The sequence below is a fragment of the Chenopodium quinoa genome, unplaced genomic scaffold (genome assembly GCF_001683475.1).
Source record: "Chenopodium quinoa cultivar QQ74 unplaced genomic scaffold, ASM168347v1, whole genome shotgun sequence".
Taxonomy (NCBI): domain Eukaryota; kingdom Viridiplantae; phylum Streptophyta; class Magnoliopsida; order Caryophyllales; family Amaranthaceae; genus Chenopodium; species Chenopodium quinoa.
This window is the reverse complement of record NW_018745684.1, coordinates 4,257,827-4,284,559: the sequence shown is the minus strand read 5'-3', so window position 1 is coordinate 4,284,559 and position 26,733 is coordinate 4,257,827. Positions and strand designations below refer to the sequence as shown.

Genomic DNA, 26,733 nt, shown 5'->3' with positions numbered 1-26,733 from the left:
TACTAACAAACTTTTTGCGAGGATGGTAGGAGAGGACCGATAGTGGTGGTGGTGGTGGGGGGGGATATTCTTTCGCTTCATACCTGCACAATACAAACCTGCACCAACTAACTTATCTTTAAACTTACTCTTATATTTAAACTTATTCGTGTCCACCACCACCTCTTTCACCTTCACTATCAACTCTGTCTTCCTTCATTTCCGACTAATGTTGATCTGTGATGCACGGACATGCCAGAAAACTGAAGAATCCGAGTCGACACGCATGTCGGACACGGACACGAGTGGGACACGGGGCGACACGTGTCCGACACGCAGAAAACCGTGTCCGGTTTTTTTTTATGTTTTTGATTTTTGGACACGGGCCGTTCGGTAGTGGACACGCGAAATACCTAAATGCCTATGCTTTGCCTGCCTCTCTGCCTCTTTCCAGCTCTCTAGTCTTAATACTCTCAAACTCTCAATCCTCTCATCCTCTCAACTGAACCCTTCTGTCGTCGTCAGTCTCACCGCCGGCTTGCTGACTTGCTGTCGCCGCCACTCGCCGGCCGTCAGGGTTGCTGTGTAGGGTTGCTGTCGCGGCCTCACGGGGTTGCTGGAGTTGCTGCTCGTGGCCTCGTGCTAGCCTTCGCTCATTGTCGCCTACTCACTTGCTGGCTTGCTGCTCGTCCTCAGCCACCACCCACCACTCCACCGGTCTCATTGTCGCCCGTTCCGTCGTCAGCCACCAGGTATGGTTCTCTCTTCTCTACTTTTTTTTTTTTTTTTTTTTTTTTTTTTTTTTTTTTTTTAAATTCAATTAAAGTTCTGAAATTCAATTGCTTCTTCAATTTGTTTGTGCTGGATCAATTGCTTCTTCAATTTGTTTGTCCGTCGTCAGCCACCACCGTGTTCTGTTGATTACTTGATGAGATGTTTGATTTATTCACTATGTATCTCTTCTTATGCTATGTTACGTTGTGGTTATTCTACGATTTTGTGTGTAATGGTTTAGATTTTGGTAAAGTCCCATGGCGTGATTGTTTGATTTGTTTCATATGTTGTTCTTCGTGGTATTGGAGTAGCTTTGGAATGGAAGTATAGGAATTGTTACGAGGAAGGCTTAAGATTTACAGTAATTTGTTACCCTGTTTGTGCACAATTGCTACAAATCCCATCAAAGGAAATTCAATTCAATAAATTGTTTTTGGTATAATGGTACTTTGGGTGATATGTTCAAACTACCAAGTAGTAAGCTTTGAAGTTCTGTTGTACAGAAGCCGCTTACACTATGTTCTGGGTTGTGCGATGTGTGCATTTTGGCTGACTCATGGCCGAGGACTCTGTTTGGGCATATCTGTAACGTGTATGTAGTTTATGGATTGCCTCCAATGTAGTCTATGTCGACTTGTTGAGGTATTGGGTTTCTAGGAGAAGTGAAGAAGTAGAGAATACACTAAGGGGAGATCTAAGTTGTGGGATGTGGGTGGAGATGAGCATGACAACCTAGGAGAGGTTGGTATTCTAGAGATGGCCGAGCTCTCACTTGATGAACCCAAGATGGAAAATATGATTTTTGATGATGTACTTGGTGATGGTGAAGAATGAAACTATTAGTACTTATGTTTATTTTATTTATGATTTGTAAAACTATTATTAAGACATGTATTTGGTTTGATGGTTTCTTGATATGTATGAGACTATGTCCGTACACTTTGTTCATTTACTTGTTTGATTAAAATTGTGTGTTTTGAGGCTAATTATTTAGTGTTTTATTGAATTAGTTGTCAAATTCTCGTTTTTTTAATATATTATATGCCTTGTTATACGCCGTACCCGTGTCCCCTATTTCAGGATTGCCGTTTTCCCGTGTCCGTGTCCGTTTCCGTGCATCCTAGATGTTGATTCGAATCCTTGCTAGAGCAAAAATTCCATTTTTATCCCCTCTGATTCTTCATCAATTGAACAAAACATTTCCCATTAATCAGCCTTTAACCTCATTGTTAAACCCTAATTTATCGAGCTTGGGTTCGAATGACATAGCAAAACCAACAAATGGGTTTTCCTTAATTTTGGAGAGAGAATACCACGATGGTAGACCAAGAGGTCCTCTTTGGAGGGGTAAGAAGTTAATTGGCAAAGAGGCTCTTTTTGTAATTCTGGGTTTGAAGAGGTTTAAAGATGATGAAGAGAAGCTTGATAAATTTGTCAAAAATCATGTGTTGAGGCTTCTGAAGATGGATATGATTGCTGTTCTTTCTGAACTTCAGCGACAAGATGAGGTTTCTTTGGCCCTCAAGGTTTGTCTTTCGATTTCGAATTCTATTTTTATGTGTAAATTCTTGATCTTTATTGTTTGTTTGCGCATGATTGTGAATTTTGTCTGGTTATTTGCGCTTGATTCTGATGTTTGTGTTTTTATTTTTGCATGATTCTTGAATCAATTATTCTTTTATATGCAATTATTTAAACTATTATCATTTAGTTGTGGGTCATTATAGTAGTTGGGTTGCAAAATCGTAATTACTCGTGATACAATTTGCTTACAAGCATCTTAGGATGATATTATTGCTTCAAATTCTAATAATGGCTAGAGGTGGGAAATTTTGTATTTCCTATTTTAACTTAGGCCCCGTTTGGTTTGATGTAAAACATTTTCAATGAGAATTAGTTTTCATGAAAACATATTTTTAAGGAAATGTACAGTTGCAAATTAATTTTCTTTTGTTTGGTTGCATACTAGAAAAGTTCAAGAAAAATAAAAAATAGGAGTGGAAATGTGAGAATGGATGAGAGGGAAGTAAAAAAGAGGCAACGAGGAAGGAGGAAAATATGGTTTCTCTTGTTTTGTAAAGAAATATTTTTTCCATCATTAAGGATGCAATTTTCCACCATTGGAAAAATTGTTTTCCAACCTCTTCACAAACCAAATAAAGGAAAATGGAAACAAATGGAAAAATTGTTTTCCATTAAAACACTTTACATTAAACCAAACAGGGCCTTAGTGTAGTTGTATAGTGGTCTGTATAGTTTGGGACATCCTTTAATTGAGATGCGACCTGATGAAAGTTTGTTTAGATTTATATTTGTAAATATGTTTTGTGCTACAATTTAATCATATAAAAACATCTAGTGCTAAAAAGTTCTATCCAAATTATTCATTTGTCACTTTGTTTCGTTCGGTTATAAGTTATATGGCTTTTGGCCTTTGTTCATTGTTTGGGAAACAAATCATATATAAATGGAATGATTTTTTTTTTTTTTCAGCCACTAAACAAAACCAAAATTTTATTTAGATCCTTTTTCTAGCTTACATAGCTAGATTCTGAGCTCTAAAGACCACTACTCTAGGAACATAATGTTGTTAGACATAAGTACTTAAACAAATATACATATTACTAACAAACTTTTTGCGAGGATGGTAGGAGAGGACCGATAGTGGTGGTGGTGGTGGGGGGGGGATATTCTTTCGCTTCATACCTGCACAATACAAACCTGCACCAACTAACTTATCTTTAAACTTACTCTTATATTTGGAAGATGATCTTGACATAGTTTATTAGATGAAAGGTTGGCGGAGTTCTTTAATTTCAATCAGATTTCCTTCTTCTTTGTTGTCCAATAATAAACATATTGTCTCGTCCATTACTAGGTTTGCTAGCTGCGTCCTGTGGCGTATCATCCTGGGACTCTTCGATCTCCCTCTGCTTCGCTTTTTTCTAGGCTGGCCTCTGTCTTATTAGAGATTTTTCTCATTCTATGCTTCCATCGGAGCAATCTCACATGAGCTTTCGCTTGATGTGACGATTGATGAACTTGAGACCGCTTAATTCATGATTGCGGGGGGCCTCCATCAAGATTTCCAATTTATTGGGGAAGGTACGAACCTTCATAAAAGAGTTTGTATGAGGATGATAAAGATTTTCATACGCATGGAAGGTTTTCTTGTGTTGACAAAGGTAGTCTTCCAATTTGTTTGCCTTTGTGAGACAAGGCACGTGATATTGGCTCCTTCACATTATCAATGTCTACGCTCTCCTCTATGGGAAGATCCCCTTCATTACCACTTCTAGACGAGGTTTCGCTCCCTTCCTTGATTTTGTCCGCAAAGTCCTAGTCTTGGGTCTTAGAGCTTAATTCCTTCCCCTCTGACGGTTCACAATCCTGAACTTCTGAAGGTATGGGGTTCCTTCTTATACTTTGATCACTGAAACCAACTTTTGGCTCATGTAATAGGGCTCTTTTCACTGATGACAACTCCCTGGCTATAACTTTGTTATTTGGTTCCAATAGCCTTGCCTTATCCATGTCTTCGTAAGCCCTATCAAACATCCTAGACTTCAATAAGACTATTCCTCTTCTTTATAGGGCCTTCACATTTCTCTTGTCAATCCCCAACACCATAGAGCAATAGGCAATGGCTTTGCCCAGTTCATTTAGTTTAATAGCACAAGCTGCCAAATTAAAATGTAATATTATGGCTAAATCCATAAACAATGGATTATTTTCACAAGCACTGAAAATCATCACAAATTGTAGTTACTAACACACAAGCACTTGATTGCTTTGTTATACTTCACAAACACAGTACCAATTACATTCCTCTTGTAGGGAGAATTCTCCTCTTCTTGGAGGAAAGTCGCATAAGGGATAGCTTCATCCAGGCTAGAAGTTTTTTCAAATAATCTTCAACATTGTAATCATCTTCCAAATTTCTAGATGATAACACACAATGGAAGCCAAACTTAATTCCTCCTCACACTGCTCCAGTTGAACCATACTGAACAATACACTAAAATACTAGCGAAACACAAGAAAATGAGAATGAAATCACCCCAACATCAATATCGATAAGCTAGCGCATACTACTTAAAGAAGACCCATTAAGAGGCAGAATAAAGAACACCACTTAACTTTTACAGAGAAGACAATCCCATCGGAGCTAAATTGGAGAGTAAGCCTCTGCAAACAGGCTCTTGAGCGGGGTATAATCGTCTTCTAGGCGTTAAAACAGCTGGCTTGCCGGCAAGGGCAGCAACCCTAGGGGCTGGGGTGGCTGCAGGCAAGCTGCCATTGCCTGAAGCTGATGGGTTTATTGGTTTGGGGTAGTTGGGGGATGAGAGAAAAGTTATTGTAATTATTAATGGAATGAGTATTAGTGACTAGAATCTTCTGGATTGTGCAATCTTATATTCCCTCCATTTTTTGATACTTCTTCCATTTATCAATAATTGCAACAAGTTGACTTGTAACGAGTTAATAATAGAGTCAACTTGCTGTTTGTATTAAGAATCGAAGCAAGTATATGGTGACTTTTACACAAGGAACCTGTGGAGCATTTCAGGTGGGTTTAGCTAAAAGTCAAAAGTGGTGACTTGAGTTAGAAAACTGGTTGGTAGAATTACTATTTGCTAGGGTCTGTTTCTAGCTTTGGTAATTTATTCAACTCTGAGAAGCACGGATGATCATTCTGATAAAGTCGGCCGTTCTTTGTCTGTCAAATTCTTGTTGCAACTTTGAGAAGTATCTTGACTTCCCTGACCCCAGTTTTTTTATCCTACCTTTCTTTTGGCTATGAATAATGATGACTTTAGTGTGAGTCTTTTCTTCGAATGTCTTTTTACCACATTATGAAGAGTGAACAAGAAATGACTTTAAACAGGTTGTTCCTCCTTCTTTGCATAATTTTATCAAAGCTCAATAAAGAATCATTGACTTTCTTTGAGATCCTGAATTGATATATTTGAAATTTGAAGTACTATTATTCCAAAAAAAAAAAAACCTAGTAGTTATTTTGTACGGGCAAAACTTTTTTTGAGTGCTCTATGGCTGCCTTGAACTTCTGTTAATTTCAATGCTTTAATTGTGAGTAGTTTTGTGCTATTACAAGACACTAAAATCTAGTGGTTTATGAGGGAATTGATTTTTTCCCATTTTGTGAACTTTTCATTTCTAATATTAGATAAGTAGAGTTTTGCAAGTATAATATTTAAGATGCTGACAGCTATATGCTAATTTATTGCTTTAAGCTTAGTCCAAATAAATGTTACAAAATTTGCAGATGCTCTGCAAATCTGTGTCCCTCTTGTAGTGGTAGGTATGTGGGAGTTTAGGGTAGGAATGGGACTTGATTTCAATTGGATGAAACTCCCCTCCCATATTAGTTTCTTGGGTTTGGGGATAAAGCTTGGAAACGGCTATATGCCTTCTTTATTAAAAATAGTTACATTTACCTCTTACAACCACACAACGCATTGATCTTTTTTTTTTTTTTTTTTTTTTTTTCCTTAAATGAATTCCCAGCAACAAATCCCATTCTGTATCCCAGTCTCTATCGTCCAAATTCCCATTCCTACAAACGCCTCGTCTATGTGGGGAAATGACTACTCTCCTTCTAGGAAGTTTGCTCTTTCCATACAACTAGCAGTGTTTATTTCATTCTGTGTGCCCTACTCAATCATGTATACAAATGGCCATTGGAACCCTTTTGAAAAGAACTTTGTCTCCCCAATAGCTATCTTAACGGTTATCTTCTTGAATCAGGTGTTTAGAGTAATTCAAAAACAGGACTGGTATCATCCTGATACCTATCTTTATAAGGACTTGATTATTGCAATGGCGAGATCTAAAAGAATGGATGACGTGACGACACTTTGGGAAGACATGAAAAACGAGAAGTTGTTTCCTGATTCTCAAACATACACTGAAGTCATCAGAGGCTTCTTAAGAGATGGTTCCCCTGCAGATGCTATGAACATCTACGAGGACATGCTGAAGGCTCCAGAACTTCCAGCAGAACTGCCATTTAGGATTTTAATGAAAGGTCTTTTGCCACATCCTCTTTTGAGAAACAAAGTTAAGAAGGATTTTGAGGAACTTTTTCCCGAGCATTCTGTGTATGATCCACCTCAAGAGATATTCGGAATGCGATGAGGTTTGTAACTTGGATACTTATTTTGCTGTCAGATCTATGTCTCCTTTTTCCTTTGTACAAAGTGTCATATTGTGGTTTGTGGTCTTTTGTATATGTCATGCAGCAGAGAGCTTGATATTGTTGCTGTTGTGTTTGCTTGTGTGCTCTTTGTGCTATATAACTGTTGAAGTGTTGACAATATGTGTGGTATAGCTCTTTGTGCTATATAACTGTTGAAATGTTGGATTCTGTTTGACAATATGTGTGGTATGCTGGTGGTAAATTGGTAATTGACCTTGAAACACTGGTATGCCAAATACTTGTATATATAAATTTTCATATCCGGAATAGATAAAATTTGTAAAAGCACTGAGGTAATATTAAATATTGAGAGTTTTTAGTTCTATGCATATGTAACATAACTACTATGGAGTAATTTAGATACTTTATGATGTGTGAAACAAATTAAATAAGGATTGCCTTGTAACGTGGGCAACTTATTTGCTACTTTTAGGAAATTTTGAGTTGAGAGTTGATTTCAAATTGGTGTAATATATGTGTGGGATAAGCTACAGGGAAGGAAGTTTGTTTTATTTTTTTGTTTTTTGTTTTTTGTGTGTAGTAGGCTGTTAAAAGCATTAATTTTGTTTGTGTAAGGAAGTTTGATGCGTATGCTTAAGAGATTTAAACACACACAAGGATAATTCAAGCCTAATTCTCTATAGGATTCGTCCACGGAGAATTAAACAAGAAGACAAGTAGATTAAGTAAGTTAAAGGTCACGCCACCCCTTAATTAATCAACTTAAACAAAGCTTAAAGAACTTAATCACCAGCTTTAAGAAACGAATGTCTTGATTGCAAAACAAACAAATACTTTGATTTTATAATCTGAAAAAAATTTAAATCTCCAAAGTCATGAAATTACAACTATTTATAGACTAAAAACTAACTAATTCTAAGTCTAATAGGACTAGGACAAGCCCCTAGCCTTTAGCCCCAAGTAACCCAAATAGAATAGGAAAACTAGTTCTACTTAGATTAAGAAACTAATTCTAATTCTACTTAGTCTATAAATAAATAAATAAAAACATTATACTCCAGTATTAGTGTATTACGTCTAAATGAAATAAAAAAAAAAATGAAGTTCTAGGGACGTAAGAAGCTAGTGCCTAGTGCTAGGAAAGTAGTACTCCAGTACTCCAACATATTTTCAATTCATTCATAAATCACAATTTACAGTATAATTGTAGATGATGGTTTTAGTGAATGGGTTTTATGATATTTAATATTCTAATTTTATGAGTTGCATGTTATAAATAGCTAGTACAAAGTAGTTTAAGCTCTGGGTACTGTGGGTAGGTTGTAAACTTTAGAAAAATCATGATAATTTCATTAAATTTGTTAAGAGTGAGGGATACTTCAAGTGATTAGAACTCTACTTTCGGTTAGGGATGTTAACGAGGCAGGGCGGGGTGAATGTTGGTTTTCCCATCCCCATCCCCATCCCCGCCTAACATACTCAGCCCTATTCCACGGCGGGTCAAATACTCATCCTCATCCCTGCTCCGGCGGGTACAATTTCAAAACCATCTCCGCCCCACCCCTCAATTGGATATCCACCTCTACCTAATCCTTACCCAAGAGGCCAAGACCCGCCTAATCCCCGCCTTCCAAATACAACAATACTACATAACATAGATTAAAATTTAAAAAAATAAAATAAAATAAATTCATTGTTAATATTACACTATTTTTTAATATAAGTATATTAGAATGTATTATATTTACTACTTTATTTTACATTATAATTTTAATATAAAAAGTATAAATGTAAACAATTTTTTTTTTTAAATTTATAGATGTGGGTACGGGGTGGGGATGGGGCATGTACGAAGTGGGGTGGGCGGGGCGGGAACAACCTAATATCCACCCCCCCCCCCCACCACCCGCCAAATTGGGACACATCGGCGGGGATGGGGCGGGTCTCCTACTTGACTCGCCCCACTGACAACCCTACTCCTGCTTCTAGGTGATCTTGGGAATGCCAAAACCCGCCCCGCCCCGTTGACATCCCTATCTATTGGTAATACGAAAGGAGTAATACATGCTCTCTCCGTCCCATAATACTTGGATCGTTGAGATAGACACGTAGTATAAGAAAACTACAAGTGGGTCCATTTAAAACATTTATTTATTATATAAAGGATTCTTTTTTGTATTTTTATATTGTAAGAAAAGATAAAGTGGGGGAGGTAGGAGTAGTGAAGAGAAAGAAAATGTAAGATTTAATTTGGTTTTGGGATTTGTGGTCCCAAAGAGAGTATAGGAAAATATTTTTTTATTAGTGATCTTATTTCATATTTAATAATGTGTCAAGTATTTTGGGACGGACAAAAATGAGAATTGTGTCAAGTATTATGGGACGGAGGGAAAACTAACCACTATTCACTAAAAACAATGAAAAGACGCTACTGCCCCTCAACGTGCTGTATAACATAGCTGCCCTTATTGACAGTTTTATTGAAAAGAAAAATAAAATATATCTTCGGTTTTACTACCTCCATTTTATATTAATTGCAACAAATGAATTTTTTATATCTCACAAAAAAATACCCTTTTGTTGCATTTAATATGAAATGAAGGTAGTATTTAAAAAGTGTAATTAATGTTGACGTATATATTGATCTCCATGAGGCCATGAGGGACTAGCTTAGATTATGTACTCAAATTTTCATCTCTACCGTGTACGTGTGTAATCCTTTATACTTCGTATCTATAATTGAGAAAGTTGTATATGAGTTTGATTTATCATAAAAAAACTTCTGCAATTTATTTAAGATTTATACGTTTGAAATGGTCTTTAATTGAGATAGTCTATTACCTTTTAAAAATGAGAAGTTTGCCTACTGTTCTCTAGGAACAATGAAAAGACGCTAATGCCCCTCAACGTGCTAAATAACGTTGCTGCCCTTGTTGACAGTTTTGATTAATGATTATTCTTCGTTTTTATTTAGAAAGTGTGTTTAATGTTGATGTATATATACATTGATCTTCATAAGCAGCTTAGGTTATGCATCTGAATTGTGTGTAATCCTATAATGGAGAAGGCTATATACGAGCAAGATTTATCATAAAATATATGCAATTAATTCATGCATTTGAAACGGGCTTTATATAGGATTAGAATTGATATGCATGGTTTGGTTCTCATGTTTTGAAAATATATATACTTTTAATTTGAAAATACAATATTTTCATATCAAACAAAAAGATAGGAACTTGATTTTAACTTAATTTACAATTTGATTTTCAATTTGTACTACCCTTTTGCCTCATTTTCGTATAAAAAGTTCATAACACTGGTTATAAAATCTCAAATAATAAAGGGTGACTTGATGAATCGGCTTTATCATATAACACTTGTTTTTTTTCACTGTGTCAGTGGTTTGTTTTGTTCACCCTTCGGGTTGAGGACAGCATAAGCTTCAGTCAAAACATCCAAATTAATCTTCTGTTACTAAATGAAGCTCAAGTGATGCAGGAGCAGAAACTCTGCATCAGTGCATCACCTGCAGTAAGTCATTCATATGTCGTCGCCCACCTTTTATGTGTGCTGATGTTCTGTCTACCCCACTTCTGCGTGCGGCTGCTTGATTCCTCCACCTGCATATCATTCAGGAGGTAGCTCAATCATGTCTCTTGCAAGTTTATGACAATAGCAACTACCACCCTTTCAAAAATGCTTTTACATAATTTAAGGTGGAGTTTTGTTCAAAGTAAACTTTTTAAAATGTGTATTACAGCATACTCAAGAAGTGTACGTTCGAAATCTATTCAATTCATATAATCATATCAAGTATTAATGTACTCGATAGTTTTACTAATAGCCAAGTCTGAAGAACATAGCTCTGTCATGCTCACCTCTTTAGTCCAATTTGTTCTGTAAAGGATGAAGAGTAGAATGAGTGTCTGCAAGACGGTTCCAGCTATCATGCCACCCCAAATGCCCTATAATTGATAAAATTGTATTTCAGAAACTGTGTTTGCTAATGAAGAAATATAGTCTAAAGCGCATATGTAAAGGAATACATATATTATCCAGTACCATCACTCCAAAGTCTGCTACATAGCCAAGAAGGTATCCAAGAGGTAGCCCGAAAACATAATAGCAAGCCAAGTTTACATTAGCCACTGTGGCTTGCCACCCTCCTCCAACAGCAACTCCTACAAGTACGATAAGAAAATATATTAAATTCGGAAGTAGTTACGTACGGGTGTTTGTTCAAGAGGCCATTGATTAGTTGCACGTTGTCAGAGGAAATAAGGAAAAGTCAAAATCAAAAATACATGAGAAAAATTACACACAAGTCATATACCTGAAATGACAGGCTGAATACTGTTAAGAACCATTGTCACACCAAGAAGCCAGGCTAATTTAGAAACAGCTTGCTGCAATTCCTTGCTGTCTGTGTAAATAATCGAAAAATAGTCTCTTGAGACGGGGATAAGGACCATGCACAAAAGCCCAATGATGAGAGACTGGAAGACTGCAACGTAAACACCGTATTTGGTTGCCCTTGGATGCTGCAATCCCAGTTCATTTGATACACGAACACTGATAGTAACAAAATTACTTCAGAACTGACAGAATAATCTACCATAGCCACTTATAGCCTCCAAACTCCTAGAACACATGAACTGATCTGAAGAGATCAATGTCTAACATAGTAAGAATATTGATGAGTATGTATTTACCTTACAGCAGCATTCATTGCGATGAATATCATAAATTGTAGTCCATTTACATTCATGCTGAAACAAAGATAAGAGAATTTTATAAGCGACTTTGTTTGCAGAAAAATAACAGCTTGTTATCAAGCATAATATTTCAGTGAACATTTATCAAGAAAGATCAGGTATACCACAATTGTTCATCTTCTCAACAATCAAATGATGATATGCATGCAAATAGACAATATTCATACAAGTCATAGCTCAGAGAGGATCGGAAACTCACCATATAGAAAGAGAACCTACAGTAATCACAGCATTAGGAAGGTGACCAGCTAGAAGCATTATGCTCATCATGTACCAAATTTCAAGGCAAAGCATCACAGCAGAGGCAATTGAAAGACGAACAAAGGCCCATATATCCTTGAATGCTGCCCAAGTGAACCCTGTCCAAGCATCCCGGCACCAACCAAATGCATAAACAACTTGGCAAATTGCAGTCACCCATCTTGCAATGTTGTAAGCTGCTGCAGCTCCTTGCAGACCCCAGCCTAATACAGGAATGAATAACCAGAGAAGCACAGCGTGTTCAATTAGAACAATAAGTCCGATCCAAGCCATAACATCAACCTTGCTTTGGGCTTGGAGGAACTTCTGAGTAGGAAAATTGATAGCCAATGAGAATAGTGAGGGTATGGTAAGGATGGCAAACTTTCCTGCAAGGTTGGCTACATCATGGTCCTGTCCTAGAAGCTTTAACAATGGTGCAGCAAAGATGTATATCGGCATGAGTACAAGACAGCTTAGCAATAGTATGATCCAAGATCGTTGCATATAGACTCCAAGCATATGAACTTGCCCGGCACCAAAAGCTTGTCCACATAATGTCTCAAGCGCACTTCCCATACCAAGCTACAATATTGAACAACAAAATTTGATCCCACTTAAATCTTAGAAAATTCATGCTTCCACTTTTTGTGCTGCTGACAAGTCAAGGAAGAACCTCAAGAACAAGTAATACACTCTTTTAGCACTTAATGATTGTAACAACCAGTGCACCAAATAATTTTGATATCGTTTAAGGTAACAACTCAAGCATTTTAGTACATTCATGTAAATCAAATATACTCTTAACAAATTATACTCTTCAGATGTTAATGTTATGTTATTCACTTACTCAAAACTTTGTATTCAACAGTGTACTCAAGTTTTGAATTAATGAATAATTGTTTATGATCAAAATTCTTCTAGCCAACCTGCTCTTAACAAATACTCTCTAATTATTATTTTATTCACTTATTCAAAATTTATGAGAAACTCAAAGCATTTTAGTACATTCATGTAAATGTACTCTTAAATACTTTAATTAATTTTCTTGATCATATGTAATTAACTTATTTAAAACTTTGTCCAATCAGATATACTGATGAACTTGCTTATTGACTAATTGTTTATGTGAGAGCTGGTTGGCTAGAAGATTATTCTTGCACCGACGGTGTCAATGCTCAATATTCATTTTTGTTATAATGAAAAGACATACAAGTAATAACAATTAACTATCCTTAAAACACTCTTTAATTACTCGTATCTTCTAATGAAGGCATAAAGCTATTAATGACTATAGGTGACCAAAGTTTTAGGGAATTTCTTTCACCTATCACCTATATATGAAGTGCGAGTATAATTTTTTTTTGAAAAAAAAATCCTATTTCAGTAAATTTAAAAGGTGACCAAAAGGGTTGCACTCGTCCAAAATAGACATCGAAATATAATGACTATTTCAGTATAGTCATTAAAAATTATACTGAAAATTTTAATATCCTATATTTAAGCAAGTGATTATTTCGAAATAAAAGGAATATAAATAAGGTCAATTGGGCAGTCTAATACGGCAAATCAAAATCAAATCTTTGAACGCACGTTAGCCATTTAACATGCCACTATTTGTGCTGACATTCCCTAAAAAAAAAAAAAAAAAAAAAAAAAAAAAAAAAAAAAAAAACTATTTATATTTTTATATGATCACTCTTAAACTAATCATTATCATTAATCATACTACGAAAACAATAATTAACCAACTAACTAACGAAGGAATTGAGAGAAAGAAGCCGAATGCGAAGGTGTTAATGACGGAGACCGAAATAGAGATAGCAGGAAGTTCAAGTTCTCCAAGATGTCCTACAAATATGTTTGTAAGTGAATTTGTAGCGTATAAACATACAATGTTAAACACTAACGGTGTTGCTATCTTCCATAACTTCACCGTTTCTATCCATAACACCGTTGCCGCCTCGCTTATGCTTTGCACGGCCGTGTAATCCCCGTTTTCCACCTCCGGCCTCTCATCGCCGCCACGGTTCACCAATAATGGTGCCTCGTCCATTTTTCTCTCTTTTGTTAATTAGTTTTAATAATGAGACGTACAAACTACAAAGAGGTTTCGGTTTTTATAAGTTTGAATATAGGTTTATGGGTATCAAATTATTGCAGCAGAAATTAAGAACAGAAACTAACAGCACACCAAGGATTTTCAGCCTTCAACTTCATCGCTCTGTCCGCAGAGTACGAGCTTGGGCAAACTGGAACTACTTCATTTGCTTGCAACATCACATTATTAAGCACGTATTTTTAGGAGGTAGAAAATAAACAAATAAGTTTATCAAAATAATTTTAACACAAAGAAAATAATTATTGAAAAACTATAGTTCCTTCGTTTTTTTTAACTTGCAGCAAAAATTATACAATATCAAAGCACATATATTTAGGAGATGATTAAACTAAATAAAGGATGGAATAACTTTATGTATCAACACCTATCTCCGTTTTATATTATTTGCAACGATTTGACATAAAACGGAGATAATAATTTCTTTCTCAAAATGTGTATCATAAACCTGCGTTACAAGTAAAAGAAATTAAAACAACGAAAAATACAACGTTTTTTTTTTTTACAAGAAAGGAAATACACAAGTTGTAAAATTGGTTTCTCTATGGAAAAAAGAGCCCCCTGACATTTTCATTTTTTTTTTCCTTACTTCACAAGATGTCATAATTCATAATTTGGACAATAATAACATTAATATATACTGTAATTCTATGATTACTATTTTTGTGTTGAATCTTTTGTTAGGTTGAACAACTCCGTATAGGCGTATAATTATATATTATGACACTAAAAATATACAGAGTATCCATTTCAAGAAGATTTTGGTTCTTGTATGTTGAGGGATTTGAACCCACTACCTACCATATACTAAAAAAGGTATTGATGATAAAATAAATCAACTACCATATAAAAAAAATTTCATAATAGCATACTCATATCAACATAGAAATGCTTAATAAGTTAATATAGGAAGTACTTCGTAGAATTAAAGAACTTTTAGTGTTACGGCAACTAAGGATTACAAAGGAATATTAATTAAATTTACTACTAGTCACAACTAAAGGTCCTATGGTCTAGTGGTCAGGACATTGGACTCTGAATCCAGTAACCCTAGTTCAAATCTCGGTAGGACCATATTATTAATTATTAATTTTTTAGAGTTTTAATTTTAAACAGCAGATGTACTACGAGTAATGTTTATAGTGTAGAACATATTTACATTTGGTTGAACCATGTACTCTGGTTGGGACTTTCTTCATTTTTGTGCTCATAAGCTAAGAGGCCGGCCTAGATCGAGGGAAGCTCACACCTCAGTTGATTTAATTTTGCCAATGGAATGATATTATTACTCGACTAACTTCGTCAAAACCAAAATTTTGAATCATTGGTTTGGTTCGCTATTGATAATCTGAGCTTCTGAAGTATGCCATGGCTTATGCTTCATCCTGAGTTGCAGACAAATTATATCACGCTGTTGTAACAGACTAGCATATGACAATTATAAGAGAGGGGGGGGGGTAATAAAGTACCTATCTCCCATCAACAACATAGGCCAATCTGCCTGTGGAGGATTCAATCGATCTATTTAAAACCAGACCTGTAGTTAGCAACGCAGCAGCAGATAGCATATGGACCAAGAGTCCAAGAGAAACAGCAATTTCTCGTTACAATGTCTAGGTATTAACTTGTTAGGCCACTTCACATTCTTAAGTACTGATCTCTCCGCCTGTACCACTTCTGAATTTGATCGAAAATTTCTTTTTTGGTCTCCTAGAAGTCTAGAACCTCCTCTTTACTACTCCAGCTTATAACGAAGTACTTGTATAAGTGGCATAGACCTACTATAATTCATCCGGTAACTACTTTCAACTTTTTCTAAGCAACATGAATTACATACTATCACTTCTTTATGAATGTTATAGTATCTACAGAAACATTACCAGGGTTCTTTCAAAAGCTGATGAGACTAGTGCATATAAGAATTCAAAGATATAACGAACAGCAACCGATGGTAAATGATGTTGGAATTTCTGATATTTAGGACCTAGGATTTAGATTTAAGAGGCAGGCTGCATTGACAATAATAAGACCTCTAGTACAATAACAACTTTGAAAATGCTACTTTCTACAAAACATAGGAGCTCGTATATTTTACTCAATCGACAAATTTTAGCATGAAAACTTTGACAAACTACAAGACAGAATATGTCATCACTTAAAAATCATAGCCTAGTCTAGGGATGTATCATAGAAGCTCAGGGTATGAGTGAGTACTAATTTTGAAAATTATAGTCCTACTGTATTCCTTTACAACGTGACATATAGATGAAATTCATAACTTGTAATAACCTGCACAATGGTAGTCAAAGCCAAGTTTCGAACGCTATATGCCTGATGATACAACCACTAAGAGGATCCCAGGAGGTTTTGAATCTCACTCTGCAACAGAAAATTTAGAGGGGGAAACAGAAATCAGACAAAACAAAAACATGGTACTTTTGGAAGGACTTCTAACATCAAAACACTTAAAGAAAGTACTGAATCGAACCTCAATTTGTAGGGGGGAGGTCACAGGAGCATATCTCTCAACAACGCTTCCTTGCCTGTCCACCAAAAATTTTGCAAAGTTCCATTTGATCTCATCTACTATTACTCCGGACTTCTTTGATTTTAAAAACTTGTAAAGTGGTGCTGCATTCTTCCCATTGACATCTATCTGTGGAGTTCACATAAGCATCTTGTAAGTTGTATATACTCCATGAAGTTGTAAAGATTCAAAAGATTGCAAAATTAAACGCAACTTAAACCCTTAAGGAGTAGGGGAGGATGGGAACTAAGCAATGAGTTTCTACTCTACAAGAGTAAACGAGATCAAACGGAGGACAAAATTCTGCATCAAGTGCTTATCTAGGGCTTGGAGATAATTATTTACATGTTTCTTTTTTTATAGTTTCCAGATCACCCAGAGGGCATTAATGAAGTTAATTTACCATTATAGGAGCGGCGAAAGCTTTTTATATGATAGTTTTTATATTTTTTATCAGCATATAATACTTGAGCTATAGCATGAAGTCTCAGCAGGCATTGTTACACCTTAGCAGCAATTTTCGTTCTAGTAATCTTGAGTAAAGACCCATCTTAGATTGAAAAACAAGTCTATCTTTCAACTGTAACTAATTTTAGATGCATTTAAACATACGGCAGAAAATAAAGAAACAAACAACTAAAACAAGATGAGAAGAAGTATGGCATCATCATTAAATCTGAGAACCTCCTATGCAAAAAATCAAAAATATATATCCTTAATCTAATAAATTTCAATATATTCACTAGAAGCAAATTCTTGTAAAAGATGGTTAGACTGGTTCCAATCCATACATGATACATTAGTTAAACAAAAGTAAATAAAAGCTGCCAAAAAAAGAGAGGAAAAAAAAACAGGTAAAATGTCAGATTGTAGTGATAAAAAAATAAAAAAATAAAAAAAACCTTAAAACTTAAGAAATGGGGGTTAGAGAGAGAAGTGTAAGATCTAATTAATAGATATAAGGAAAGTATAATATGATTTAAAAATATCTAAGTTTATCTTTTTACATCAGCGTTACATTATTCACTAAATGACTAGTAAGTTCTCATTTTATGCTTTCTGACTATGTGAGATATATTACCTTCTGAAATAAAGGGAATTCTGCTTTAAAAGAAGAGCAGACAGCTTCATTGATTTCTTCATTACTTCCTGGTTCTTGCCATCCAAACTGATTACATGGGAAGGCTAAAATTTCAAAGCCTATCACAAAGATGACAGCCACATCAACATACAACTTAACTAATTAGACGCTGCAAGCAAACTTTTCAAAATTGTTGAAGAGAAAACAAACCTTGGTCCTTGTACTTCTTATACAAAATGTTCAATTCCTGATAGTTTGACTTTGTTAAACCACTGCACATGAAAACAAAGATCTCATATAAGCAAAATTCCAAAAGGAAAGGACTGAGTGAGAGGGAAAAAAAAAAAAAAGAAAAAAACTGAAGTATTCACATGTGGCAACATCATAGTTAGCAGTCTTAGCACTCTAATCAAAAGACTAAATTTTGTCATGTTGAGCTGACCCATGAGGATCAAGAGGATTTAGCCAAAATTGTACTTCCTACAAGAGCACTTTTCCAACGTTAGAAATGGCACTGGAATGGAAGCAACGAACCAGGTGGTATGTTGTGCTGCGCCTGTTCCTAATGCAATTACTGCGCAACTTGCTTGCAATTAGGTCTCTCTCATAACAGATGACTCGTTTGGGAGCCTTAGCTCTTGGTAGAATCTCCTAAAAACGGGTGATCACATCCATTTAATGAGGAAAGAAATACACTGCTAATTTTCTATATCCAGAAGATCTAACCATTTCAATACAATTAGTTGAACGCCTGTACAACATAAGAGTTACAGTTTAGCTCGCAAAGCCAGATCAAATTTGTGATTGCAAGGTTTTCAGTGTGCCATTAATCAACTAATCAAGGGTTTTATCTTGTTTCTCAATGCACCAAACCTTTCTTACTCACAACATTTTACTTTTCCATCCTTCCATGCTAGTTTGTGAATCAATGAGAATCTCAAGACCACATTCAATATCTATTGAAATTGTTAATTGAATTGTATCACATAACACTTCAGTATAACACCCTTACTTTAGCCCGAATTAATATCTCATAGAGCATTAACACGTCTCACACTTGGCTTTATAAGACTAAAGCAATGTACATACATTGCTTAACTTATGCTCCATAAAGATTGGTAGTTTCCCTCCGCAATTAACAGCTTTACAAAAAAACAAAAAAGACATTATTACATTATGCACATCAAACCACAACTGTTTTTGAACCTCACAATTCCTAGTTTCTAACAAAGTAACTTTAAGCTAGACTTGATAAAGTGGGATTCTTTTGATTGTTCCCATAGAAAAAGAGTTCAGCCTTGACCAAGATATATTATAGGCAAAGCAATTGGCACCTCGTCAGCTTAAATTGGGTCTCATCTCACGTTTCATACTTATGCACTTACCCAATAATTTTACCGCTGTAGATTGATTCAATGGTTCCTAGCACTAAATTCCTGGTTTTTGAGAAGTATGTGAATTCATACCAATTTGGAATGGTCTAAACATAAGCAATTAGTTTGAACATGCAAATGTACCTAATAGAGAGAAAGCATTTCATAGTTTACTAATCTCTTCTGTCCTCTTCACTTGAGAGAAATGGTTTGGTAATGAAATATGCAAAATACTTTCACTTACGCATCCCATATTTAAGCAACTCAAGGATTTGTAATAAACATATACGGAGTATGATCTACTTTTTTGTTTTTTGGATTGACCATGCCGTTCTGAGAGCCAAAGTTGGAAGACAACAAATGATAAATGATACTCCTTTATCTCTGTACTGTTTCCCAGAAGGATGATTTAATAAGATGGCTATACAATCAAATGATAAAATCTGACAACTGTCAAATTAAAATCCAAATCACTTTTTCCAAATTTCTAGGAGAAGTATAAACACTTGTTAGTGGGTCGCAAAATGTGTCATCAAGATGATCAATGGGCAGGCAAGTCTGCATAGATAGTTCTACGGAATTTCAAGAGGAGAAAAGGTACGTGGTAAAGCTAGATGAACTTGGACAAAGATATCAGACAGGACTTAGAGAAGTGTCCATTGCACTTGCCGCCCATTATGGTTCATATCCCAAGCCCAAAGTACTGTGGATTCCTGTCAGATGATCTCTGCTGGGTAGTTCTTGTGAATCTGTAACAGGCTTCCACTTTTCTATACAGCATAAAACTACTATTCAACAAAGATATTTCACCACTTTTTGTGAAAGTGATAGTGCCTATAGCAACATCACTAAGGATGATCTTTGATAACTGATGAAAAATGATGCATATAAGAGTTCAGAGAAACACACATTCAACAGCACAACAATAGAGAATAGGAAGGATATAGAGGATTGTATATAATACCATTGGGAAGCAACATTGACGATCAGAAGAACCTTCCCCTTGTAAGTACTCAAACTCACATTTTTACCATTGATATCCTATTATTCCACAAAGATTGAACCAACAAATCAACGTCAATAATAATACACTAGTTTCAAACTTTGGACAAGATACATCCGCATACAGTAGAAATAGTGAAATCTAACTCGGTTGTTTTTGAATATTTCATATTATTCAAGAAGGAACTTTTCCATCACAATCCGGGTACAAAGGTTCATCCCAAAGATCAACATCAATTTATAATGTTATACTTTCGTCTCACCAAACGCGGCATCAAAATCAAATGATCAAGGCAACAAAATTAGATAGTTCTTTATATGACATAATATCAAACAATCATCCTCAAAACACAACCATAATGCCGGTTGACATCTAATATATACGATTATTTTCATCCATAAGAGCAATACACCCCAAGTTACAATAATCACAAGTTCACAACTACCATTATGCAATCAAACACAACAAATAATGTCAAATTAACAAACAATTCTTTTAGACCCAAAATTTGAACTTAAACAAATACTAAGTATGAAACATACACTTAATCAAAAACCTTAAAACCAGTTGGGATTTTAAACATCAGCACTACAATTCACACACTTACAGCATAAACATAAAAAGGGGACAAATCATGATTGTAGTTAGTAATAATTAGCAAAAAAAAAAAAAATGAACCCAAAGTTCAAATTAATTAGATTTGATAATTGATGATTACCTTGACAGTGAAATCATAGAGAGAATTGGGTAATTCTTCAGCTGATTGTTGAGAAGATAGAGATGGGTAGATGTAGAAAAGAGTAAGAGCAAAACCCAGAAAGAGGAGAGAGACCCAGTGTGTTAATATCCCAAAAGCCATCAGTTGACCTCAAAGATATGAACTTTGGTTTCTCTCTCCTCTTCTTTGATCAGGGTAGTAGAAGACTAGGTAGTTGGGCACGTCTGCCGCACATTGAATGATCCCCAACAATCAATGATATCAGTTCATTCTTGACAAACATAATATGATCTTCCTATGGGGGACGAGGGGTGTAAATGACTCAAGAACTTGAGATTTCAATAAACAACTCGAATTTGAGGTTGGGTAAAGCTCGTTTATGTTAGTTTGTTAAATGAATTAGCCGAGTTTGAATGGATGTTTAATTTTGAAATAAACGAGTTTGAATATAATGTCGGTTTATTTATGTTCGTGGATAAACTCATTTATAATATGGAGTGTTTTTTTTTTGGTGAATGCAAAGAAACGAAACAATGATATATTTAGTATGATTATACTTATTAATAAAAGTTGTTCACTTATTCATAATTATTAACTGTGATTAGTTGCTTCTTTATAATTAGGATTTGATTATGATCTTTGTTTTTAAGATTAAGAGCAAGTAAAAAAAATTAATTATAATATCTATAACTATTACTAAAATAATAACCGCTGACATCATCCCTTCTCCTAATTGTACATATGTCAAGCTGCGGTAGAAAATTTTCCCGCCTAAAATATATATGTGATGTCATCACTTTATTTTATATTTTTTTAGTTGATTAAGTAATATCCAAATTTAGTCTAATAACTTTGTAAGCGTGACAATATAACAAATTTAGTTGTCAAAATCGTGCATCGCAAGAGATTAATTTAGTAATAAATCATTATTGAAACCAACTCAATTAATACACAGGTCGTTCATATTGATCAGGGGATTTTTATCCACCAATCACCGTCTGACAAGTGGACCAACCAGGTTCCGCCACGTGTCCTTCACGTAGGCCAATAGGAGCCTGCCACGTGTCAATCACAGATACGTCCTCTACGGACCAATTGAGACACGCCACGTGTCCACCCATGCCAAATGGGAAAACCGGCCACCCAGGCCCAACTTTCGATGGAAGCCCAATCGGCCCTAGGTTTACCTAAACCTAGGATGGGCACGTTTCCCAAGGTTATAAATACCTCCCTTAATCCTCATTAAGGAGAGGAACAGAACAGAAACGTTACGGAACACACTAATAACCGGCTGATCTCGCTAACAAAGCAGATTACCAACATTAAACACTCTCACCTAGAGAGACCTTATTACTTTAATTTCCGCATTAATTACTCCTTAATCAGGTACTAACTTGACCGTTGAAGGCGGAGCTCCCAGGAGTCTCCGTTATTTTGCAGGTACAGGCGTCCGGTTCCAGTCTCGGAATTGTAACTCTCCCGCAGGACATCAGAAAACCCCGAAACATTTGGCGCCGTCTGTGGGGAGAGTACTTCAGAGATGGCATCCAAGTCTGTACCGACTCCTGAAGAGAGGCGTCCCCTAAACGACCCTCACGTTCAGTCAGACCATGACACCGAAAGTGAATTTGAAGTTGAAACTCATACGGCTTCAGACGGGACCCTAAGGGCCCGACGTACCCGTCATACCGAAAGGAGGGAACGGGAGCATCTTCAAACAGGAAGCGAGCCAGCAGGCGCACCGCCTGCTCGGCAACAGCCGACTGATGGGTCTGCTCCCATCACAAGGAACGAACTCATGACCTTCATGAGGGACTTCAAGGGAGAGATTCAAGAGTTGATCAACAAGAAGCCGCCTGCTTCAGTCAAGGAGCAGTCGGCCAAGAAACCCTCCACTTCACTGAAGAGGAAGCCAGTTCAAGGGCGAGAGGCGACTCCTCATCCTAAATCTAGGAAGCGGGAGCCACCTGCCCTTGATTTCACAAAATTCCGTTATCCTACAGGAAATAGGAAACCGGTTCGTCATATTCAGGCGGACGGGTCAAAGCAAACATTCACAGATGCTCGGCTACTGCTAGAGCAGAAGAAGAGTGACCGATTGTCAGAGTCGGCTTCTACTTCAAACTTTCAAGACAGTTTGCGAAATGCCTCGATGAGGCATACTCAGTCGTACCATGAGAGTCAGTCAGGCGGCACCTCCCTTCAGTCCGGCTTTCATAGTGCCCAGGCGGTACCAAACTTACCATTTGTGCCGCAACAACAGTATTTTATGCAGCCACCTCCATTTGGTGGACCTACAGCAAAAAACGTCCAACCTATGGACTGGCAGCTACGGTTGCTTAGACTTGGTGAACAGCCGTCGGCCTTCTCCAAGGAAATTACTGAAGCCGCTCAGCCGGCCAAAGTGAAAAATGTACTAGTAGGCGCCTATGACGGCACTACTAACCCAGAAGACCATCTGATGGCATTCACCAACCTAATGTACCTTCAAGGGTTGGATGATCCCACTTGGTGCAAGTGTTTCCCAGCGACTCTCAAAGGAATCGCACAGCAATGGTTCGGCAACCTGCCGACTGGTTGTGTAAATAGCTTCAGGACGCTTGCTTACTTATTTGCCTCCAACTTCGCCATGAACATCCCTGCGAAGAAAACGACCCTTGATTTGGGAACAATTCAGCAGGGCGAGAAGGAGGGGCTTCGTTCTTACATCAGGCGGTTTAACCTGATGAGAATACAGATTCAAGGGTTACCGGATGAGGTAGCTTATACCGACTTTTTTAGAGGTCTCAAAGACGGGTCTACCTTCAAATTTGATTTGGTTCGAAAAAGGGTGGCGACTCTTCAAGAGGCCTTGATTGAAGCAGAATCCTATATACAGGCGACTGATCTGTGTACGATAAAACAGTCGGACGGGAAAAGGTTCGACAAAAGAGAAAGACGACAGAAACAGTCGTCAAACAAAGATGAGAAAAGAAAAGAGGTCTGGGCGGCTGATTCCTCTAAACAGTCGGCCCAGAAAAAGAAAAAAGAATTCAAACCATACTCCCCAAAGTATGAGTTTAACAAGGATAACCAGTTTATCCTAAAAGAAATCAAGGGACGGATCTCAATTGAGAAGCCGGTCCCCATGAAGGGTTCTGCAAACAACCGGAACCAAGATAAAATCTGTGCTTATCATGATGACGTTGGTCATCACACCAATGACTGCATCAGTCTTATGCGGTACCTAGACCGCCTGGCTGAGCAAGGTGATCTTGACACTTATGTCAAGAAGTCTACGGGGAACACTTCCTCAAAAAAGTTGTCGGCCAAAAAGAATCAACAGGCCGACAGCTCCGATACAGATGATGCAGTCGTCTACACCATTGCAGGCGGCTTCTCAGGAGGCGGCCCCACTATTAGGGGCAACAAAGATAATATAAGGCGGTTAGATGTAAATTCCGTTCACCAAGAACGGTCGTCCAAATATACATTTCCTGAGATTGTCATCACTGAAGAGGATCTAGGAGGGATAAGGGGGCCGCATGACGACCCTCTCGTTATTGAATGTAAAGTGGCCAACCAGAGAGTTGGCCGAATCCTCATAGATACCGGGAGCTCCTCAGATCTCATCAGCAGCAAATGTCTGTCGAAACTGAAATATCAGACTGACTGCCTACATCCGGCCTCCCACCCTTTAATAGGGTTTGGAGGAGGAGTCGTCCACCCACTGGGACGAGTAGATTTACCCATTCGCCTGGGCGAAAAAGGGGAAGGACGACACATGGTAGTCCGGTTCCTAGTAGTAGAGGAACTCTCGGCCTACAACATGATTCTGGGTCGACCAACCCTGAATAATTCCAAGGCTGTTATAATCTCGTCTCTTATGTTGCTCAAGTTTGAGAGGGATAATGGAACAGTCGGCTCCCTTAGGGGAGATCAGAGGATGGCCCGAGAGTGCTATCTCTCGGATGTCAAGCCCACTGTTATGGCCACTGGGTCAAGTGGTGAAAAAACAGACCTTGACAATGTCAAGGAGAGTGCGCCTGTTCAAGAAGCAGGCGGCAAAAAGAGAAAGGCGTCCCAGACAGAGTCCGCAAGAAAAGCAAGGAAATAGCAATCATTGGCAGAGGAGCGGCCGGATGAGTTCCGCCCTCAGCCGGCTGGTGAGCATGGGGACCTGATCTTAGACGACTCACGTCCTGACCGAACAGTCAAAGTTGGGACGACTGCTCTGAGAAACCTTGGTGACGACTTTCACAACCTATTGAAAGAATACAAGGACATCTTTGCATTTGAAGTCCATGAAATGCCAGGCATTAGTCCTGATCTGGCGGTACATAAACTCGCCGTGGATCCGAAAAAGAAGCCGGTACGACAAAAGAAGCGGAACCATGGCGAAGAAAGAAGTCAGGCGGCAGCCGCCGAAGTGAAAAAATTACTTGATGCAGGGTTCATTCGGCAATGTTACTTCCCAGACTGGGTTGCAAATGTGGTGCTTGTTAAAAAGCCGAATGGCACCTGGCGAATGTGTGTAGACTACACAGACTTAAACAAGGCGTGCCCCAAAGACAGTTACCCTCTGCCTAAAATTGATAACCTGGTCGACTCAACAGCCGGCCATGCCTTGATGAGTTTCATGGACGCCTATTCTGGTTTCCATCAAATTCCCTTATGGAAGAAAGATCAGGAGAAGACGGCCTTCGTCACTGATCAGGGGTTATACTGTTACACGGTCATGCCGTTTGGTCTTAAGAATGCCCCGGCTACCTTCCAACGAATGATAAACACAGTGTTCTTTGATCAGATTGGGAGAAACGTCGAGGCATATATTGATGATATGATTGTCAAGACTAAACTTCAGAAAGATCATCTGTCGGACCTCCGAGAAACTTTCGCCACACTCAGGCGGCACCATGTCATGCTCAATCCCAAGAAATGTGTATTTGGAGTTGAGTCTGGGAAATTTCTCGGATTCCTTATCAATCAGAGAGGAATAGAGGCGAACCCTGAGAAGGTGCAGGCGGTCATTGACATGCAGTCGCCTCGTACCATCAGAGAGGTTCAGAAGTTAACAGGTTGTCTGGCGGCCTTGGGAAGATTTCTAAGCCGATCAGGCGACAAATGCCTATACTTTTTCCAGGCAATTAAGAAAAAGGCAAGGTTTGAATGGGGGCCGGATGCCGAGGCCGCCTTCCAGAAATTAAAAGTTCACTTGCATTCCTTGCCGAGGCTGGTCAGCCCTTTGCCCAAAGAGGTTCTCTACATGTACCTGGCCGTCTCTGATCATGCGTTAAGCGCTGTTCTCCTTGCTGAAAGGGACGGCTGTCAGCTCCCGGTCTACTTTGTCAGTCACGTACTGAAAAATGCCGAGTTGAGGTATCCCCTAGTGGAGAAATTTGGTCTTGCACTCTTCATGGCTGTTAAAAAATTGAAGCCCTACTTTTTGGCACATGCAGTCGTCGTGTATACAGACCAACCTATCAAGCGGCCACTGACCATCATGGAGTCGTCAGGCCAAATGATCAAATGGGCCATAGAAATACAGAGCCTCGAAGTTACTTTCGAGCCTAGAAAAGCCGTGAAGGGGCAAGCCTTTGCTGACTTTATTGTTGAGATGACTCGTCCTCCTGACTCTCAAGTTCCAGACCAAGTCTGGAAGGTATATGTTGACAGAAGCTCTACTTCAAATGGTTGTGGAGCAGGCGTCATATGTCAGTCGCCAGAGGGTGACAGGTTCGAGTATGCTCTACGCTTCAGTTTTCAGGCTTCAAACAATGAGGCAGAATATGAAGCTTTACTAGCCGGGATCCGCATGTGCAAGGCGGCAGGGGCAAGAAAAATAGACGCCTGTTCCGATTCACAATTGATAGTGAGTCAGTACAATGGCGAATACGAAGCAACCCATCCGGCCATGATCAAGTATTTACAGGCGGTCCGACAAGCAGTCGGCTCCCTTGAGGATTTCCATCTGATCCAAG

General features: G+C 37.8%; 3 protein-coding genes and 1 non-coding gene across 5 annotated transcripts; 2 read left to right on the top strand and 2 right to left on the bottom strand.

Moving 5' to 3' along the window:
• Window positions 1-387: 387 nt before the first annotated feature.
• On the top strand, window positions 388-10,783 carry LOC110717560 (pentatricopeptide repeat-containing protein At3g46870-like). Of its 2 annotated transcripts, XM_021896291.1 has the most exons (4): window positions 389-731; window positions 1,834-2,279; window positions 6,523-6,913; window positions 10,337-10,783. In XM_021896291.1, exons 2-3 carry the CDS (start codon window positions 1,878-1,880, stop codon window positions 6,910-6,912), a joined length of 792 nt encoding a protein of 263 aa, XP_021751983.1. In that variant the 5' UTR covers window positions 389-731; window positions 1,834-1,877; the 3' UTR covers window position 6,913; window positions 10,337-10,783. The 2 variants fall into 2 exon arrangements, with proteins under 2 accessions (XP_021751984.1, XP_021751983.1); XM_021896292.1 differs by lacking the exon at window positions 10,337-10,783 and having other exon boundaries at window positions 388-731; window positions 6,523-7,035.
• LOC110717561 (protein DETOXIFICATION 35-like) lies at window positions 10,474-12,537 on the bottom strand. Its single transcript, XM_021896293.1, has 6 exons — window positions 11,912-12,537; window positions 11,650-11,706; window positions 11,271-11,509; window positions 11,000-11,118; window positions 10,816-10,902; window positions 10,474-10,557 (listed from the first exon to the last, which is right to left on the bottom strand). The coding sequence occupies exons 1-6, from the start codon at window positions 12,529-12,531 to the stop codon at window positions 10,474-10,476; spliced, it is 1,206 nt and encodes a 401-aa protein (XP_021751985.1). The 5' UTR covers window positions 12,532-12,537.
• Window positions 12,538-15,073: 2,536 nt separating this feature from the next.
• Window positions 15,074-15,145, top strand: TRNAQ-CUG. The gene has a single exon. It is a non-coding gene; the product is annotated as a tRNA-Gln (tRNA).
• Window positions 15,146-16,092: 947 nt separating this feature from the next.
• LOC110717708 (probable glutathione peroxidase 2) lies at window positions 16,093-21,164 on the bottom strand. The gene is made up of 6 exons (XM_021896475.1): window positions 20,774-21,164; window positions 20,017-20,093; window positions 17,890-17,951; window positions 17,680-17,798; window positions 16,560-16,727; window positions 16,093-16,450 (listed from the first exon to the last, which is right to left on the bottom strand). Exons 1-6 carry the CDS (start codon window positions 20,912-20,914, stop codon window positions 16,418-16,420), a joined length of 600 nt encoding a protein of 199 aa, XP_021752167.1. The 5' UTR covers window positions 20,915-21,164; the 3' UTR covers window positions 16,093-16,417.
• Window positions 21,165-26,733: the final 5,569 nt, after the last annotated feature.

Bases quoted from the DNA above. Each gene is read 5' to 3' on its own strand.
- LOC110717560 (XM_021896291.1), top strand. From the start codon at position 1,878: ATGTTGATTCGAATCCTTGCTAGAGCAAAAATTCCATTTTTATCCCCT. The intron at 2,280-6,522 runs GTTTGTCTTTCG...TTCTTGAATCAG, and splicing joins AGGTTTCTTTGGCCCTCAAG to GTGTTTAGAGTAATTCAAAA.
- LOC110717561 (XM_021896293.1), bottom strand. From the start codon at position 12,531: ATGGGAAGTGCGCTTGAGACATTATGTGGACAAGCTTTTGGTGCCGGG. The intron at 11,510-11,649 runs GTAAATACATAC...TGTTACTATCAG, and splicing joins GCAATGAATGCTGCTGTAAG to TGTTCGTGTATCAAATGAAC. The intron at 11,119-11,270 runs GTATATGACTTG...TCGTACTTGTAG, and splicing joins TATTCAGCCTGTCATTTCAG to GAGTTGCTGTTGGAGGAGGG.
- LOC110717708 (XM_021896475.1), bottom strand. From the start codon at position 20,914: ATGGCTTTTGGGATATTAACACACTGGGTCTCTCTCCTCTTTCTGGGT. The intron at 17,952-20,016 runs GTATTATATACA...TTTCATGTGCAG, and splicing joins GTCAATGTTGCTTCCCAATG to TGGTTTAACAAAGTCAAACT. The intron at 16,728-17,679 runs GTAATATATCTC...TGAACTCCACAG, and splicing joins AATTCCCTTTATTTCAGAAG to ATAGATGTCAATGGGAAGAA.